Source organism: Rhizopus delemar, genomic scaffold, assembly GCF_000149305.1.
Source record: "Rhizopus delemar RA 99-880 supercont3.15 genomic scaffold, whole genome shotgun sequence".
NCBI lineage: Eukaryota > Fungi > Mucoromycota > Mucoromycetes > Mucorales > Rhizopodaceae > Rhizopus > Rhizopus delemar.
In genome coordinates, this window is record NW_027137841.1 from 354,099 (window position 1) to 371,937 (window position 17,839).

The 17,839-nt window shown below is 37.4% G+C and overlaps 5 protein-coding genes across 5 annotated transcripts; 3 read left to right on the forward strand and 2 right to left on the reverse strand.

Moving 5' to 3' along the window:
* Positions 1-491: 491 nt before the first annotated feature.
* Positions 492-833, reverse strand: RO3G_14934 (uncharacterized protein; the record flags this gene model as incomplete). The annotated part of the gene is made up of 2 exons (XM_067669518.1): positions 492-633; positions 829-833. 2 exons carry the CDS (start codon positions 831-833, stop codon positions 492-494), a joined length of 147 nt encoding a protein of 48 aa, XP_067525619.1.
* A 2,731-nt stretch (positions 834-3,564) lies between these two features.
* On the forward strand, positions 3,565-4,008 carry RO3G_14935 (uncharacterized protein; the record flags this gene model as incomplete). Its single annotated transcript, XM_067669519.1, has 1 exon — positions 3,565-4,008. One exon carries the CDS (start codon positions 3,565-3,567, stop codon positions 4,006-4,008), a length of 444 nt encoding a protein of 147 aa, XP_067525620.1.
* Positions 4,009-5,029: 1,021 nt separating this feature from the next.
* Positions 5,030-6,783, reverse strand: RO3G_14936 (uncharacterized protein; the record flags this gene model as incomplete). Its single annotated transcript, XM_067669520.1, has 4 exons — positions 5,030-6,141; positions 6,194-6,334; positions 6,391-6,562; positions 6,622-6,783. The coding sequence occupies 4 exons, from the start codon at positions 6,781-6,783 to the stop codon at positions 5,030-5,032; spliced, it is 1,587 nt and encodes a 528-aa protein (XP_067525621.1).
* A 4,176-nt stretch (positions 6,784-10,959) lies between these two features.
* RO3G_14937 (uncharacterized protein) lies at positions 10,960-11,908 on the forward strand (the record flags this gene model as incomplete). Its single annotated transcript, XM_067669521.1, has 4 exons — positions 10,960-11,031; positions 11,118-11,171; positions 11,353-11,465; positions 11,530-11,908. The coding sequence occupies 4 exons, from the start codon at positions 10,960-10,962 to the stop codon at positions 11,906-11,908; spliced, it is 618 nt and encodes a 205-aa protein (XP_067525622.1).
* A 3,042-nt stretch (positions 11,909-14,950) lies between these two features.
* RO3G_14938 (uncharacterized protein) lies at positions 14,951-17,246 on the forward strand (the record flags this gene model as incomplete). Its single annotated transcript, XM_067669522.1, has 7 exons — positions 14,951-15,143; positions 15,440-15,746; positions 15,796-16,000; positions 16,052-16,120; positions 16,163-16,488; positions 16,537-16,864; positions 16,917-17,246. The coding sequence occupies 7 exons, from the start codon at positions 14,951-14,953 to the stop codon at positions 17,244-17,246; spliced, it is 1,758 nt and encodes a 585-aa protein (XP_067525623.1).
* Between the last annotated feature and the right edge of the window lie 593 nt (positions 17,247-17,839).

A 17,839-nucleotide genomic window follows, 5' to 3' on the forward strand; every position in this document is an offset into this window, starting at 1 on the left:
AGACTGTCTTTGTAAGTTGCAAATTAGTGCTGATAGCTTAAATCATAGAGTTATTCTACTGAAACAAAGTTTTTTTATTTTATGTATGCCGATTTACTGTTGCACACATGTCATATATCACCCCCCCCAAAAAAAAGAAGAATATCTCCTCAGAGTAGATAGAAAGCAGCGATTGAATCAACAGTTGAAAGCATTTTCCTTTTCACCATAAAGTTTGCATGCACGTACTATTCTATGACGGATGCTGTTTGACGATGAAGGGAAAAATAAAAAGATAAAAGACTATACTCAGTATCATGCTACGATTCCTTTTGTCTTTACTGCTCACTGCTGATTTCATCTTACAGCCATTAAATAATATCAATAAAGGCAAGCAAAGTATTGTGACAAATGCAAGAGTTACATGCGCTTCTTTTTATTACTAGTATTGTTATTTGATAGGTATTATGATTTTTTCTTTTCCTTTCTGATTTTATTCACATGCATTGTATTTATACGCGCTCAATGATAACAGCAGAAGCACCACCGCCACCACCGTTACAGGCACCAGCAGCATCAAATTTGGCATCCTTGTTCTTCAAGACGGAAGCAAGAGTAATGATGACACGAGCGCCAAAGTAGCCCAAAGGATGCCTTATGATAATAGCACCAACCCAAGAAAATCATTCTTTGATCTAACACAAAGAATAAAGATTGAAAATTGGATAATCCATAGATAGTACCCACTGAATCATTTCATGAAAGCACTTAATGAGACATACTGAATGAGGATTTTGCTATCATTCTATACATTTTCTTGAATTAAAATCTAAAGTTAAGCTTCTTAACTTCATTTATTAAGTCTGTAAGCAGCTGATATGTAACAGCTTTGAGTTTAAAGCAAGTTTTACTGACCAAAATTTCAGCAACCGTTAAACAATCCAATAGGAAAAAACTTACAAAATAGAATTATTAGTTTTCGTTTTTTTTTTTTTTTTTTTTTTTTTTTTTTTTTTTTTTTTTGGTTGGTCTTCCATATGTTTTCTTTCTTTTTTTATAGAAACGTACACATACAATTAAAGCACGCATCTCTCTCTCTCTTTCTTTTTTTTTTCTTCAGTATATACTTGCAAATCAAATACGTTATTCGTATTTCTTTAATGTGTCTGCTTCTCATAGGTCTTGTTTAAAAACATGGTTGGTGTCTAAATACTTTTTTTTTTTTTTATTTTTTATTTTTGAATTTATATTAAAGGCTTAAAAGTCTATTATGGTCAACTTTGATGTCTAGGCGTTTTATAAATATATTTAAGCCCATAATATTCAATATCCGGTGATATTTTACCGCGCTAGATGTCAACGGTGCATATGTAACCTCGATAAATTTGGGTGCTTGTTTACTAAACATTTGTATTACAACTAATCATTGTTTTAATGTTAAGCTACAAGTATACAATAGTGATGCAAATGCATTTGGTAGTTCTTTTGAGGTCCCATCATCTGATCACTAATGTTAGTCTTGTTGTCTTTGCTACTCCCCTATAATGTCATTCTTCTTTCTCTCTTGATAATGTGTTCAATTATGGTTATCATTTTTCTATTTTTCCTGTATCTACCAATTAATGATCGGATAAAAAAAATCACTAAAACTAATAAAAATTATACTATATTCTATTTTTTTTTATAAAAAAAACAAAAAAAAAAAAAGTACAAAACTTAAAAGTTTACAACTTTCAAGTTTCTAGAATCAGTTACAAATTGAATAATATCTATACTTTTAGTCCTCCCTTTTCAATGGTTGATGTTAAAGCTACCAATGTTTTAATAATTTAGTGATCCAATCTTTATCATTGCTTGGGCTGGCAATTTTTGTCATAGTATTTACAAATTTCTAGAGAAAGTAGCTAAGCTTAAAGCTAAGCTATATTGGTATTTTTTTTTTTTTTTTTTGCTTTTTTCCCTCACCCAATAGTGTCCTGATTGTGTGTTTTGTACTTTTAAGCATTTGTAATTCAACCTCAAGATTTTACTGCTGTTTATAAAATCTTGTCCATGACATCCATGACCTGCGAGTAATATCAAATAATAGGTAGCGATAACCGGATTGAGGATCTCTTGCTTTGGTATCCCGTTTTGCACGACATGTTGCTTCAAACAATACGTTGGTAAACATTATGTTTGTTGTATGATGAGTAAAGATGATCGTCAAGCAATGTCAACTGAAAAATCAAAATTGGAAAAGCACAGAACACTGAAAAAGAATGAGCAACCTATATATCATGCTATTTGATGATATTCACTCTTGTTGACCATAATAACTGAAACAAGTTACGAAAATAAGTCATGGACACGAGTATCTATAAAGAATAATGCAAAATGAATTTATAAAATAGAATACCACACAAGATCTTATTTTTTTTATTAAACTTTGAGCCACACGTCGTGGCGTACAAGATATTTTTATAATTTTTTTTGTTGAAATTGGTCTTTCTTTTATTAACTCAACGCGTAAGAACGCGTTACAAAGATCGAACTTTTGTTCGTCAATTAATATTTTTGGCGCGTGTGTAACATTCATTAAAATAACAACAGATTTATGCAATGATCTACTCATCTGAATCGGATAACAGCGTATTGATACAAAAGCAGCTCAAAACTGGGAGATATGAATTACTTTACGCAAATGAAAACAATTGAATGTTTCTAGCAACTAGTGATACAACATTAAATAGCTCTAATACTCTGTCCGAAAGCCCAATCAATTATGGTTTCAGATATAAAGTTTTAAATAAGAAATTATCCGTTTCCCGGAATAGACGTGATCATACCTAAATATAGAATGCACCATTGGTGACCAGACGTGCTATTGCATAATTAATTTACAGTTCAGGTCAAATAACATGCTACCATTGGTCAACGTTTTTAATATCAAGGTACACAAGAATCCCGATAAAAAAGCGATTTACTGGCATCCTAAAATCATCTTCATACTCACAGCACTATACACTTGCACTTGTAATTATCTCGTGCGCTTTATAGATAGACTTGGAGGCATTGAACGAATTCAATAACTTATTTTACTAATTTGCCATCAAGTTGGAGGTCCGTTTTACGCTAATTAATATAGCTTATAATAGAAAAATAATCTGACGGTCATCTTTCGTAATATTGAATTTATCTTTTAATACAAAAAAAAAAAAAAAAAATACAAGTTGAATATGTCAGTCGAGAATATGATGAAATAAAGATCGTGTTGCACAAAATCATAGAATATAGAAATTGTACATGAGCGTATGATAACTTATTGGTAATAAATTAAAAAGGAAACAGCACCTTTTGTGTTGAGATCATCAGCCTTATTTGTATAATTATTGCTAAAAATACTGCAACCTAAACCCTACATTCGTTGCAATACAGATTTTCAAAAGGAGATGTAATATGCTTTTCTCTATGCTTCTAGTTCCTTGCTAAAAATACGCACATCAAATAAAAATTAAATTAACGTGCGCCTTCAAAAAAATATATAAAAAGGCGCAATGCCGATCACTGTATTTGTTTTATTATCAATCCACTTTTCTATCTCCAATGAAGTTGTCTCTCTCTATCTTGCTTTTTGTCTCTGCTCTCGTCAGCGTCCAAGCCTCTACCAACCCCAAGGTCTCTCCTGAAGGCTGTATTCGTCCCAACAACCGTGGTGAAGGTCAAGGTCTTGGCTGGAAAGGATACTGCTGCAAGACCAGCGATGACTGTCATGACACTTGTATCAAGGGCAAGTGTAATGGCCCGGTCAACCCCAAGCTCGCTCCATCCATTGATGACGACTCTGGCAGCAAGAGTGGTAGCGGTAAAAAGGGCGGTAACAAGCTCTGTATTCGTCTTAACAACCGTGGTGATGGTAATGGTCTTGGTTGGAACGGATACTGCTGCAAGACCAGCGATGACTGTCGCGACACTTGTGTCAAGGGCAAGTGTAATGGAAAGGCCAACCCCAAGTATGCTCAACCTATTGATGATGATGACAGCAACTAAATGTGGATGGAGAGACCAGTGTAACTAGATGAGCTCATGTGTGTGTGTATGTGTTTTTTCTTTCTTTTTTTCTTTCTTTACTTTAAAAAATAATAACTTTGGAAATAAATGCTTTTGCTATTTGTCTTTATAGAACTTTGTATATTTGTATTTGAATAGCAGGCTTACTGAACATCATTCACTTTACTTTTGTCAAAATACATAACAAAAGACAAGCTGTATCAATGGAGATTTGAATGAACTTGAAGGGTTTGAGTCAATCATTCCTGGTAAAAGAGAGTAAAAGGATCAGGTAGCTGTAGAAGAAACAAAGCAACCTTTGATATATTTCTTCAAGCTGACATAAATATCATGCAACTCCATATGCTAATAACGGCTCTCATCAATGTACTCAGTTACACTAAATTCAAAGCAAAAGGTGAAAACAAGTGAATAAGAAAAAAAAAAAAAAAAAAAAAAGAAAGAAAAAGTGAGCAAAAAGATAAGGTGGGTTATATTTATACATAGCTTGGTAATATCTATAAAGAAAAACTTAAATATAAATAAAAGATAGGGTTGAATAAGACAGATCGCTTATACAGGTATAAATACAACAATTTGAAGTCAAACCGTTTAAAAATGAGTAAAAATAAAGAAGAAGAAGAAGAAGAAGAAAAAAAAAAAAAAAAAAAAAAAAGATGATTGCAGAAATGGTATTTTGGCGTTATTTGAAAATGAAATACAAATAAAGCAAGTATGAGTTTGCTGATGTAATCTCGATGTCCTTTTGTGCTCACTACAAGCTTCTCTTATGGTGATACAAGCTACCGAGAAAGGTTATCTGATAGCTAAACTGGGTTTCGTAAAAGACAATGAACTACGGTTTGAATGTTTCAATAGGAAACTATTGTAGCTTGAAGTCAAATGTATTTTATAAACATATTTAATGATAATGCAAGTATTTAAATTGGCATCACTTTGCTAATTCTAGGAAAACGAATGATTCTTTGCTTTTTTTTTTTTCTTCTTTTTTTATAGAATATCAAGCAGACTTCACCTTCTTTGCCTTTCCCGAAGATTGCTGTAAGCCATAGGAAATCAAGCGATAGACGCCAAAGAGTGATCCAAGGATGACAGAAAGCGAAAAGAGATAAAGATCCAAGTTGTATGCCTTCAAGAAGGAAAGGTCGCGTCTGACATCTCGTCGATGATTGATCTTGCCATCCTGATGCAAATAGAGCGCCTCTTCTACCACATCAGCACCACGCTGGACACCATGGTTGGATCGAATCTGGACCAAGGCCTTGAAGCGATTGGCATTCAGTCTGTATCGATCCTCACGCAAGACCTCTTGAACCACCTTGGTTGCCTGATCCTGATCGTTCTTCTTCATCCAGCGTCCATAGCCATTCTCTTCGGCTGTGACAGCAGCCGCATGCTGATCGCCAAAGACAGGAAAAACAACGACCGGTATGCCCTTGTAGAGTGATTCATAAACCGAACCGGCACCTCCGTGGGTTAAGAACAATTGAGTCGAGGGATGATGAAGGATGGCGACCTGAGGAGCCCATTCCAAAAAGAGGATGTCTTGCCCTTCTTTCTTGTCAAACAGGTCTCGGATACGATAGACTTGGCCAGAGCGTGTCTGGAGTGTTTTTGGAAAGAGGTGATCCATGCCTCTGACAGACCACAGGATGCCGTCAATGTCGCCTGTTTCCATGTTCTCTAGCATGGAGGTCATGATCAGACCAAGTTCCTCTGTTGTCAGAACCGCATGCTGTCCAAAGGCGACATAGACTATCTTTTTATGGCTATCGAGAAACTGTTGAAGGTCATCCGTCAGCATAGGATGTGTTTTGGGCACGATGGGACCAACCATCTCAACTAATGGACCAACGGGTCTTGCAGGAGTGAACCCAAAGGCGTTATTGAACAACTTGATGGCATCTTTAATATTTGCTGCTGGATCGGATGTGGGTTCGAGACCGAGCGCCCTCTTTTCTTGTTGGGACTCTTTGATGAAACCTCTCGCCCTGATCAGAAAGCGTATGGGGTTGATCAACTTGTCTTTTAAACGGGCAAAGAACGAGACATTCTTGCTCGTTGGGTTGTGAAAAGAGAGGAAATCGATGTTAACGTAGGGAGCCGATGTATCTGAAGCGATAAAACATAAATGGTCATGCCAACTTTTTCTTTTTTTTCTTACCGGGCGAATAGAGAGGTGCAGAAGTATAAACAAAAGGTATTTTACGAGTAATGGAAGCTTCAATACAAGCGACATTAAAATGATCACAAACAGCAAGGTCTACATTGTTTTTGCTAAAGAAATCAACATGTTCAAGGTATACTAAAAGAAGTGTGCTTAGTCACCTTTCCTCCTTTTTTTATATGTTCAATAAATACATTTTGTAAAGTTTTGTGCTAAAGCTGTTATCATGTAAAGTACCATGTCAACCTCTTTCAGTTTGGTTACAGTGCTTATCATATCTGTAAGTTCCTTTTTTGTTATTAGAGCAGGACCAGCCGAGACTAAATCAATGCTAGGAAAGTTCTTGGTGAACTTTGCACTGTCATCCTAGGATATAGAAATATGTCAACATTCAATGGGTTCTTTGTATCCTAAAGAGGCATTACGCGTGTATAGAAAGTCGTATGATGGCCTCTAGCAGCTAGTTCGTCAAGTATAGACAAGACCCATACAATGTGTGAAGATCCACCAAAATGACAGCTGAAGGCAATGTTTTTGGGTACGTGGTAATCCGAGGCCAACTGAAACAAGTTGTCTCCTGCAGTCATACCAGAGCTAATATAGCTTGTGGCAGAAAGCAAAGCAAAGGATAGGGTCGAGAGCTTCATTAAAGATAGTCAGATAAAGATAAAAAAAAAAAAAAAAAAAAAAGGAGGGGCAGAGTATTTATCTTTAACCTAAGCATGTCTTGTGTAACCGGTTGTACCAGACTACACAGCAAAATTCGGACCACTTACTCATAATTTACCCGTGAATCAAAAAATCAACATCTCAAAGCATCCAATCGTGATCTACCCACCGTTGTCGATATCTCTCGCTCAACCAACAGCTCCTTGTGTGAGATCTAGGCAGTACGCACCTAGCTCGAGCCGCTTTAGACTCTGCTCGTTCTGTTTGCCTGATGACTTGCTAAGCGTACCGAATCACCGCGCAAAATAGCAATGTCCCCGCATACCCCCTCAAATCGAAAATATGTTTTGATTATGAAGATAAAAGCCACCATGTACCTTTCATACCTTTCGTTTAAATCACATGCTCTATCCATTGAAAGCTGAAGAAAAGCTCATGCCGTGTTCGTTGGAGGGAGTTGCAGGGTAGGGAATGGATGGATGAACGTGCTGAACGACAAGGAGAGTGCAACGGAGGAAACGACAATTTGGCGCTGAAAGAGAAATTGGTGTTGTAATAATAGGAACAAGACAACTCGGCACGCATGATCTGAGCCACTGTACCGATTGAATTCAAGTAGGCTGTGTACATTAAGGATGAACAATGTTCCGCATACCGACCGAGCAAGAACTACGCACGGCTTTATCTGTACACTAACATCTCATTCATCCTTGTCGCCTTAAGTATAGTCTCACAACTGCTTCAGAGTGGAATAGACCCCACTGATCCAATTTTGTTTCCATACTACTTGTCGGCTTTAGAAATTCACTGCAGGCAGGGAGATAATACATAAGCAGGGTACTGCAAACGATCAATCCATGCTGTAGAACGGTGATTGATCAGTAAAAGACTTAATACCAGATCATAATTAAAATAAAATACAAGTTTATTTAGACAAGATCATACAATCCATTATAAGTAAACATACTCTTTTAGAACATGTCTTGTATTAATCATAAAAAGTGTTCATCCTGTTTATTTTCCTTTTTATCGTCATCAAACAACAGTCAATATGTAGGTTCAGATCGGCTATCGGAAATGATGCTGCCGACCTGCTAAGCTCATGCAACTGATACAGTGCGGCTGGTAAAGTTTGTCCGTTTCGAAAAATAAATGCCGATTTCAGAAAAATAAATGTCGGTTATCAAAGGATAAATGACGCTGGCTGAAAAATGCTTGGTGATTTGCTATGAAATGTTTGTCGCTTTCGAAGGATTCAATTTTTCGGTTTCTTTATCAGATTGTCATTTACGTACAAGTGAATATTTATCGAAGAAAGGGGCTACTTAGAATTTTGTTTTACCATAGCAACCGACAGCTCGACGTTTAAAATGACTACAAAAGCCATAAAGATCACTAAGCTGTCAATTCTTTACGATAGATTTTCTTCATTTTTCAACCTGTGGCGCCTCATTTTTCCTTGTACAAGAGCCCAGAACTGCCCATCGGGTTCAGCTCTGATGAATAAGGGAGCAAACATATTACTCTGTAACCTCTGTTATAATCTCACAATAAAAAATGCAAGGTAACTGCTATTAAAACTCTGTTAAGTTTATTAAAGCAAAATTAAGTTTTTTTTTTTTTTTTTTTTTATTTTTTTTAAATCAGAGGTAAACCGTAAGCTTAAATGCGAGGATGGGTACTTTTCTTGTGTGCTTTTAGATGATGAGTCACCAGCAAAATATTAAAAATCTTTAGTGCACTCTTAACTTCTTGTGTCTTTTCTTCACTACACTCTCTCTTGTCATAACTTTTATATGAATAAGCCAATAATTTATTTTAAAGTAAAATTTCCTAATAGAGATATAGAAGAGACAGCTGTGGTTCAGTATTCTGAAGAATCAAAGTACATTAGATTTGATCCGAATATTAAATAGCAATTAAAAAAGTTATACAAGGACCGCTTTGGAAAAGTTTATTCAAAGCAGTGCCTTGGTTCAGTCTTGTAGCAATACAGACTATGAACTTTTTACTTTGGATAGGAAACCGGCAAGCACAAATGAGCTTATTGAAAAGCAATAGTGCGATGCATGTAATAAAGTAATGAATAATAAACCTTGCTCTGTAATAGTTCAATTTGAATTCACTAACAAAAAACTATTGTCATATGAATCACAGAGGAAAATGTACAGATTGAATTTATAAAAAAAAAAAATAAGAAAGACAAAGACAGAGTAGAGCGAGAAGTAATCCTTGTCTAGTTTTTGGCTGAAAGTGGGGTGAAAAGTAATCATAGCTTGAAAGTTATAGTGGTTGGCACCCCATGTGCGCACATTTTTGAGGAAATAATTTACTTTATTTACAGAAACAACTAGACTACTAATCAATATCAAATATATTAACTATCTTTTATAAATCATACCCTTTTGTTGTTTCTGTGTTAATTGAGGAAGGTCTTTAAAATATAAAATTGAAGTAAATTAAAAGAAAACGGAGGAGCTGAAAATAAAGACATTTGTGTCTTTTATAAGCACGCTTTGATTAGATTTTTTAGTTCTTCTTGAAGATGATTCTTATTTTATTTAATGATGATTTTTCTCTTATGTTTTTTCCGGTTCGGTTATAATGCAATAAATGGAATGGTTATGATATATATATTTGTTCTAGTCAATCACGCGTTTTTATACAACGATTTACTCGTTTTTATTTGATTCAAACGTATTTTGGGTTTATCACGTATCAACGCATTGTGAATACCAAGAGTATTTACGTTTAGTATTTGTCATCTCTTATCTAAATAAGTTATTCATGTCAATGCGCATTATTTTGGTTTGAATAGTTGTGTCATGGTTCCATGGGAGATGACTTTTACATTTGATTATATGGAGAAATATTGCTTATTTCACTGCAGAGTTATTTATTGTTTTTAGGGATACGCCTGCTGATTTTATTAATCCTTTGTAGATTGAATTTAGGCTAGTCTTTTATTGGACGATACACACACTAGTGTTGTTTAACAAAATCGATAGGATTGACCTATGTTATTCTGATAATTATGATCAGGACAAGAATTAATAGAAAATGGATAAAAAAAACTCACATGAATGTGGATAAATATTGGATGTATCTTGTGAATGAGGTTGAAGAAATGCAAGTGAAAGAAGGCTATCTTGGTAAAGGCACGTGTATTATAACCTGCTGCAAGTCCTTAGCGTTGAATGTACTACTTGCGCTTTTTAAGATGATAGATAAGATCTGCTCTATTTTCAGCTATTTAAATTCTTGCAAAGAAAAAAAAAAGAGTAGTTTAGTAACAATTTTGAATGAAAAAAAATACATAACCGTCGTAAGTAAGCTCTTAATCCAATAGTTCGAGAGAAGACACTCCACAGTTATACGCCGAGGTTTATGTTCATAATGGAACATAGCACTACGTAAGGACCATTCGTCACCTGGTGACAGTAAATGTCCCAAGTGATTTAGCAGAGCTTTAGGTACACCTTTTCACCATCTGTGTTGAAAGATGATGAAGTATGAGGCCGTTGTCTTCTCAACTTTGAAGCACTCCACAGTTATACGCCGAGGTTTATGTTCATAATGGAACATAGCACTACGTAAGGACCATTCGTCACCTGGTGACAGTAAATGTCCCAAGTGATTTAGCAGAGCTTTAGGTACACCTTTTCACCATCTGTGTTGAAAGATGATGAAGTATGAGGCCGTCGCTTCAAAGCTGAACTCGTTAGACGAGAGCAGAGATTAATGAAAAAGTATTGAGATAAAGAAGCCTAAAAAAAACTGGACTTGTCGTGTCAAAATAGTGACGTACACCAAATATTTGGCATCACGTGAAGAAGTGCGTCACCTTATTTGTTTACGGACTAGAAATTCTTGATTGGCTGCATAAAAATATTGAGCTTCGTATTCCCAGAATCCGTTTCGAAAGTGAGTTTTTGTTACTTTTGTTGCAAATGTTTCATCACGTTTCAAGAACCGGTGCTTTCCAAGATTGGCTTAAAACAGCCGTTGACCTCAATCCGAAATATGATTATTTCAATTTTGCCAATACGGTTATGAAAGACAAAGCAACAACAGGCTCTCTGTACATAACCATAATGAACGACACTTTGCAAAATGCTCCAAAAAAGAAGAAGCCTGCAATCATTGATGCTATTGTCTTGTTCAATGTAAAAATCAATATTATCTCTTTATCGTAAGGAAGTAGATTTGATAATCTTAAACTTTTTTTGTTTCTTTTCTTTTTTTTTTTTAGAAAAAAAGCAGCAAGAACACGCGTTTTTACTCAGAGTATGAAGAATACTGGAGAGTAAGAAACGAGGAAGAAATAAATCAGACAGCAAGAAGAATAGAGAAACGTGCACATGAGTCGTTAGAGCAGATAGCCGACAATGTCTTCAACTCTATTGTAGACTCTTCTAAGCGCGTATGTGTGTAATCATATGCTTTAAAAATATCCAATTCATTACTGACCGTCACTATTCTCTTAGTTGTGCAGCAACAACAACAGCAACAACAACAGCAACAACAACAGCGGCAGCGGCGGCAGCGGCGGCAGCAGCGGCACCACCACTTTAAATGAAATTACTTCAACTTACAAAGAGTGAGTTTACACATTCACCTACTATGTGTAATCTCAATCTTAACTTGAACCTTCTCTTTTATAGGATAACTGGCTTACAGCTTCTATATATTGATGATGATGGTGTAAAGATTATGCTGGACAAAGAGTTGTTAGAGGGCCTAAGACAACAAACAACACTTGAAAGTCAACATTTATCATCTCCAGTTACTCTTCTTCTAACATCTTTAAACCGGGCAAATCCCGACTTTTATACCTACAGAAGCGTCATCAAAAGATTCAATCTACCAGAGAATGAAAGATTCGACATTTTCACTCACGCCGATCTAAACTTTGTTGAAACAATGGGCAATCACTTGTACGTACCTCAGTTTTTCTTTAAAAGATTTCTTATTGATATCTTCGGTATACAGTTTAAACCTGAATCAAAGCCCTTCAAATCCTCTATTACAACCAACACTTGAGAGAACAGCTGCAATCCATACTACCATTGCTTTATTGAATAACTTGTTTCTGTCAGCAAATGACAAAATCAATTTCAACTGGTAAGTTAGTAGACGTTTTGCGGCCTGAAACTGATTGCTGGTATATTTTCTTTAGGATCGAAATCGAAACTCTCTTGACTCAAAGCACCAAGTGGGATGGCGTTGGCTTCCGGGCTGGATCTGATCAAAAAATAGGCTTTTGCCTAGTTGAGTTTTCTGGGGGAATTAAGAAAAATTGCAAACCAAAAAAAGCAGGCTTTGATGAGAAGAAGATTGAGAAAGGAATCATCGACTTTATTGAATACACCAACACAGCAAAAGGCCATTTCATCAGGTTCCATGGTAAGCTATTTGCTCTTTAAGATGCCATATGCATAAGTAAACTGAATTGCTCCGAATATCTAGACATGAAACTTTATTTTGAGTTGGTATTTCTCGTTGAAAATCATTTTATTCGAAGGACACATGCCATAGTCAAATTACCTACTACTCCTTCTGAGTTGAAAGATTTCTTCAGCCAAACAGAAACACTCTTTACTTGGAAAAAATCCCTAATCGATAGCATCAACAACGTATAGTCTCCAAATATGTTGATCTTTACTTCGTTTACAGACATACATACATAAATGCATAAGTTCTTTTTCTATACATGTACATACAATAGTAAAAATACATTTTACATATTCACAACTCACAAAGGAAAAAAAAAAGCTCAACCATCATCTTATGACGCTTACAACTACTTAAACCGACAAGTTATAGGGATCACTTTTCTTTTTGTAGTAGATGGGAAAGACTTATTAAGTGGATTGCCTTATCTATGCTATTTCTGAGTGCTACACCTTTTGCTAGAATGCATTTTGTATTCTTTTCTGGCTGAAAAGTGAAGACAGAGCATTACATAAATAATATGTTTGTGTCTGTGTTTGTGTGTATGGCAGTATATGTTGTGGTTGTCTGTCTATCAAGTAAAGAGAATTAGTGGGAGGTTTACTGGATTGGCTGGAAGATACCAACTTGAGATATCAGTGACCACTTCTGTCCGTTCTGAGAAGCAATTTGGCCCAGATAAGAAACTGTTCTCCTTCACATACCATTATTGGTGCTATATATTGTTCTAGCATGATATATGTTGCTATGAAAAATCCTCCAGCCAAAAAGCTAAAGTTTAAAAAAGTCAGACTACGAAGACAACGAAACCAAAGAAGAGAACGCTTGTGAGAGGCAAAGGGTCAGAGACATTATTATTGAGGAGCCTACTGTAGTGTACATTGACGTTGAACAGAGTCGTATCAGTGAAAACAAAAAGCCAATAGCAAAGGGTACAACAATTGCTCATTTTGTGAAGTCCATGAATGAGCTTCTTGATATCATGGACACGGACGAAAGCCTTGTTGACAGTTACCTTGTAATATATAACTGCACTATTTACAAGTCGCATCCAATGATAGGGAATGCTGAAAGTGAAGGTTACAGAGTAATATGTTTGTCCCCTTATTCATCAGAGCTGAACCCGATGGAGCAGTTCTGGACTCTTGTACAAGGAAAAATGAGGCGTCACAGGTTGAAAAATGAAGAAAATCTATCGTAAAGAATTGACAGCTTAGTGATCTTTATGGCTTTTGTAGTCATTTTAAACGTCGAGCTGTCGGTTGCTATGGTAAAACAAAATTCTAAGTAGCCCCTTTCTTCGATAAATATTCACTTGTACGTAAATGACAATCTGATAAAGAAACCGAAAAATTGAATCCTTCGAAAGCGACAAACATTTCATAGCAAACCACTAAGCATTTTTCAGCCAGCGTCATTTATCCTTTGATAACCGACATTTATTTTTCTGAAATCGGCATTTATTTTTCGAAACGGACAAACTTTACCAGCCGCACTGTATTAGATCTTGTCCAAGTTGGTGAACTGGCTCAGCAAGACCTAACCTAGTATCCTTTCATACTTTTCCTTTCTCCTCTTCCCTTCTCTGTCTTTTTTTCTTTTTGCCTATCAAAAAGGGTTTTGGCTCTTTACACATTTCTTGATCTAGCCCGGGCAATTCAATCACAAAAGTGATTATGTGCTCACGTGGGGTTTAATTATTTTATATAAATAAAAGTCAATCTAATCGTATTAGATCTTGTATTGGCTGAGCATGGTTTTTTCCAAATGCCGCAACAACAAAAAAGGAGAGAGCTGATGGTGATTATTACCGAAGTGGGTATAGCTCAGCTGGGAGAGCGTCAGACTGAGAATCTAAAGATGATGATCCAAGCTTGAAAAATCAAGTTTTCAAGAGAACCCTAGGCCCTCTGCTATTCTCAATGCATGATTTGAAATCCTCGAGGAAATCAACAGAGAGGGCCATCCAAAAAATGGACCCTCCAAAGCGTCTCTAGAGTTTTTTTTTTTCAGGTACACATGTTAATGTGTTGCGTTCAATATGAGAAGGCCCCATTCTCAAGGATCCCTCTGCCCATCCATGTCAGCACCAGACCTCAAGGACAACGTGCTAATGTCTGCATAACACACACTTTCTGTGAATCAAGCCCAGCGTCATTTCCCTGTTCAGATGGGATTCATGCAGTCTGAAAAGCAACCCGGCTTGCTTTCATCCGAGTCCACTGGATCTCGACCGTCGACAAAGGGGATCGAAAGACGACGCACACAGGTCAGAAGGGATAGAGTGATCTCGAGAGGGGACGAAAGCGTGAGGCTGGTCAAGGGATCCAAATCCTTTGGACTGTCTTTGTTGTCTCTGATCGACACGAGGCATGGATGGTCTACTGCAGCACAAAGAGTGTCCTTGCGGATGGAATCACATCCTGCGTATTCGCGGAGGTGAACACCTTGTCTTGTTTTTCTAAGCAAAACAAAGCCTCTTTTATGTCTTCTTTTTTAAAACACGTCTTACACTTTTGTGGAGGCCCATCAAGGCAGACCAAGCTTGTGCATGCCGATGTGACTCGACTTTTTTTTGTAAAGTGTCATTTTTTTATTTTTTTTTAGTCTCTCTTTTTTCTTTTATACACCATGTCTTCAAGCAATTACAACCCTTATTCAAGTCTCGATGACGACATGGACAACCATTATGACCAAGAGAGCTTGTATTCTTATGATGCCGATGCTGAATGGGAAGAAAGCAAACAACAACTCTTTTCTTTACTTTCGCTCGTCATCTTTCCATTTGCAGGAAAATGGTTGGGAAAGAAATTTTCATTCTGGGGTAAGACAAGAGGAATCCATCCATAAAAAAAAATACTCACTGACTTGTTAGTCTGGGCTAAATACATGAATAAAGTACCACTGTCTTCACGTTATCGTGGTGCCATTACCATCTGAGATTCAAATTATATTGAAGAAATTAATAATCGTTTTGGCCCTCAATAAACACCTATACCTTTTTCTCTCTCTCTTTTTTTTTTTCCTTTAAAAAAAAATAATGAACTCTTGGAAATTACCTGGTATTAAAAGTAGGCATAACTATCTTCTTTTCTGTTGATAGACCCAACCGTTAATTAGGAAACAAAGAAACAGCCAGTGCTTCACCACCACCACCATCACGACCTCTACCATCGCCATCCAACGAACCCAAATCAGGCGTATTATTGATTCATGTATGTGAAGCTCGAGGACTCACACCCCCTACCAACATCACCTTCCCTTCTCTTCCACCACAACCACCCGTTCAGAGAAATCGTGATTCTCTCAGCCGTAAACAACACTGGTGGTTACCTTATGTTGTATTGGAATTTGACAAGAACGAGGTGTTGATTGACTGTCTGGGGGGTGATACGGTCAACCCGATCTATCAACACCGAGCCCACTTGTAAGCGCTCGACGGCTCTTTCTGTTTCTGACCCTTTTCTCTCTCGTAGTGATGTCTCTCGTAGTTCGGACGTATCCATCTCGATCTACATGCGTCCTCCTCCTCATCATCCAAACGAACGAGCCTCGAATGATTTCTTTTTGGGTGGCGTCAAGATTCAACCGAGTTTTGAGGCCAAGATGGAAGATCAAGTGTTGAACATCCTGGGTGGCACGGGCCAGATGCATCTTCAACTTTGCTATCGACCGCAACAGGTAACATCCAAAGGGGACATAGATCCAGCAGGGCTGATTTCTTTTGTATAGAAACCGACACCGATCACGTTTGATTCATTTGAACTCTTGAGGGTCATCGGTCGAGGCAGTTTTGGAAAGGTAAATGAAGACGATAGAGAATGGTTTGTTGATTGATTGTAGGTGTATGTGGTACGTAAGAAGGACACGAATCGTATTTATGCCATGAAAGTCTTGAGGAAATCACGCATCATCTCACGATCCGAAGTCACCCACACGATGGCAGAAAAGACAGTATTGGCCAAGGTCAGGAATCCGTTTATCGTGCCTCTTAAATTTGCTTTTCAGAGCCCGGATAAACTTTATCTTGTCTTGGCCTTTATTAACGGAGGCGAGTTATTTCATCATTTACAACTCGAAGGAAAATTCAGTGAGGAGAGATCCAAGTTTTATACGGCCGAACTCTTGAGTGCGTTGGAATGTCTTCATGAGCTGGATGTGATTTATCGGTAAGAGAAAAGAAGGCATGAGACGATGAAAAACTAAAATGGGATCAGTGACCTGAAACCAGAGAATATTCTGATTGATTACAATGGACATATCGCCTTATGTGATTTCGGTCTTTGCAAGTTGAACATGACCCAGAACGAACGGACAAATACATTCTGTGGGACACCCGAGTACCTTGCACCTGAGCTCTTGATCAATCAAGGATACACAAAGACAGTCGACTGGTGGACACTGGGTGTCTTGCTTTATGAGATGATGACCGGTCTACCTCCATTTTATGATGAGAATACGAACGAAATGTACCGCAAGATCTTGCAGGATGAACTTCGGTTTCCGGAGGATGTATCACCAGAGGCCCAAAGTCTGCTGAGAGGGGTAAGTGAGGATTAGACAAAGAAAAGGGGAAGTCTCATGCGCCTATCCATAGCTTCTCACACGCGATCCAAACGAAAGATTGGGCAATAAGGGATCCGAAGAGATCAAGAGCCATCCTTTCTTTGCCAGTATCGATTGGCGTCTACTGAACCAAAAGAAGCTCCAACCGCCTTACAAGCCCTCAGTCGAATCTGCCTATGACACCCAAAACTTTGATGATGAATTCACCTCAGAGGCACCTCAAGAGTCCCTGGTGGATGACTCACACCTGTCGAGTACGATGCAAGAGCAATTTGCCGGATTTACTTATAATCCTGCCAACGAACACATGGCAGAAAGTTATACGGGCACCTCGGTCGTCCACGGATCCTCTGCTTGGTAAAAAAAAAGAAATCTCAAACCATCCTTACTTTTCATCTTGACCCCCCCCCCTTTTTTTTGATGTTTATACTATTTTAATCTAATAAACTTGTCACATTCATTTTCTTCGAGTCACATGGTTTCCAATGACACAAACAGACAAATAAGGAAAGAGACAAGAAGGAGCGTAGGTTGACAAACCAGGGATTGTTTGTACAATAGCTCAAGACGCCTCTTTCTTTTTATCCTACCGTCTCTGTTTCAAAAGAGAGGCATCCCTTGGCGTTTTCCAAAGAAACAAGATGAGCCACAGAACAGAGATGATCCCCCGCGTGCTCTTTCCACGATGGTCCTCATTGTCCCCAAAAGGGGTGTACACAATCGATGGGTGGATTCAAGACCTTGGATCCATTGCTTTTTGAAACGTTTGCTTTCCTGACAATGGCCGTTTAGAAAAATGGCTCGAGGGCAGCAAAGGGCATGAAGAAAAAAAAAAGCGAGGTGGGGTGCATGTGCCTGAAATCAAAAGACAGCTCGATCCAGGCAGAGAGCGTTGTTTGCTGTGAAAGAGATCCAAAGGGGAATCGATCCGACAGATGCTTTATATACGTTTTT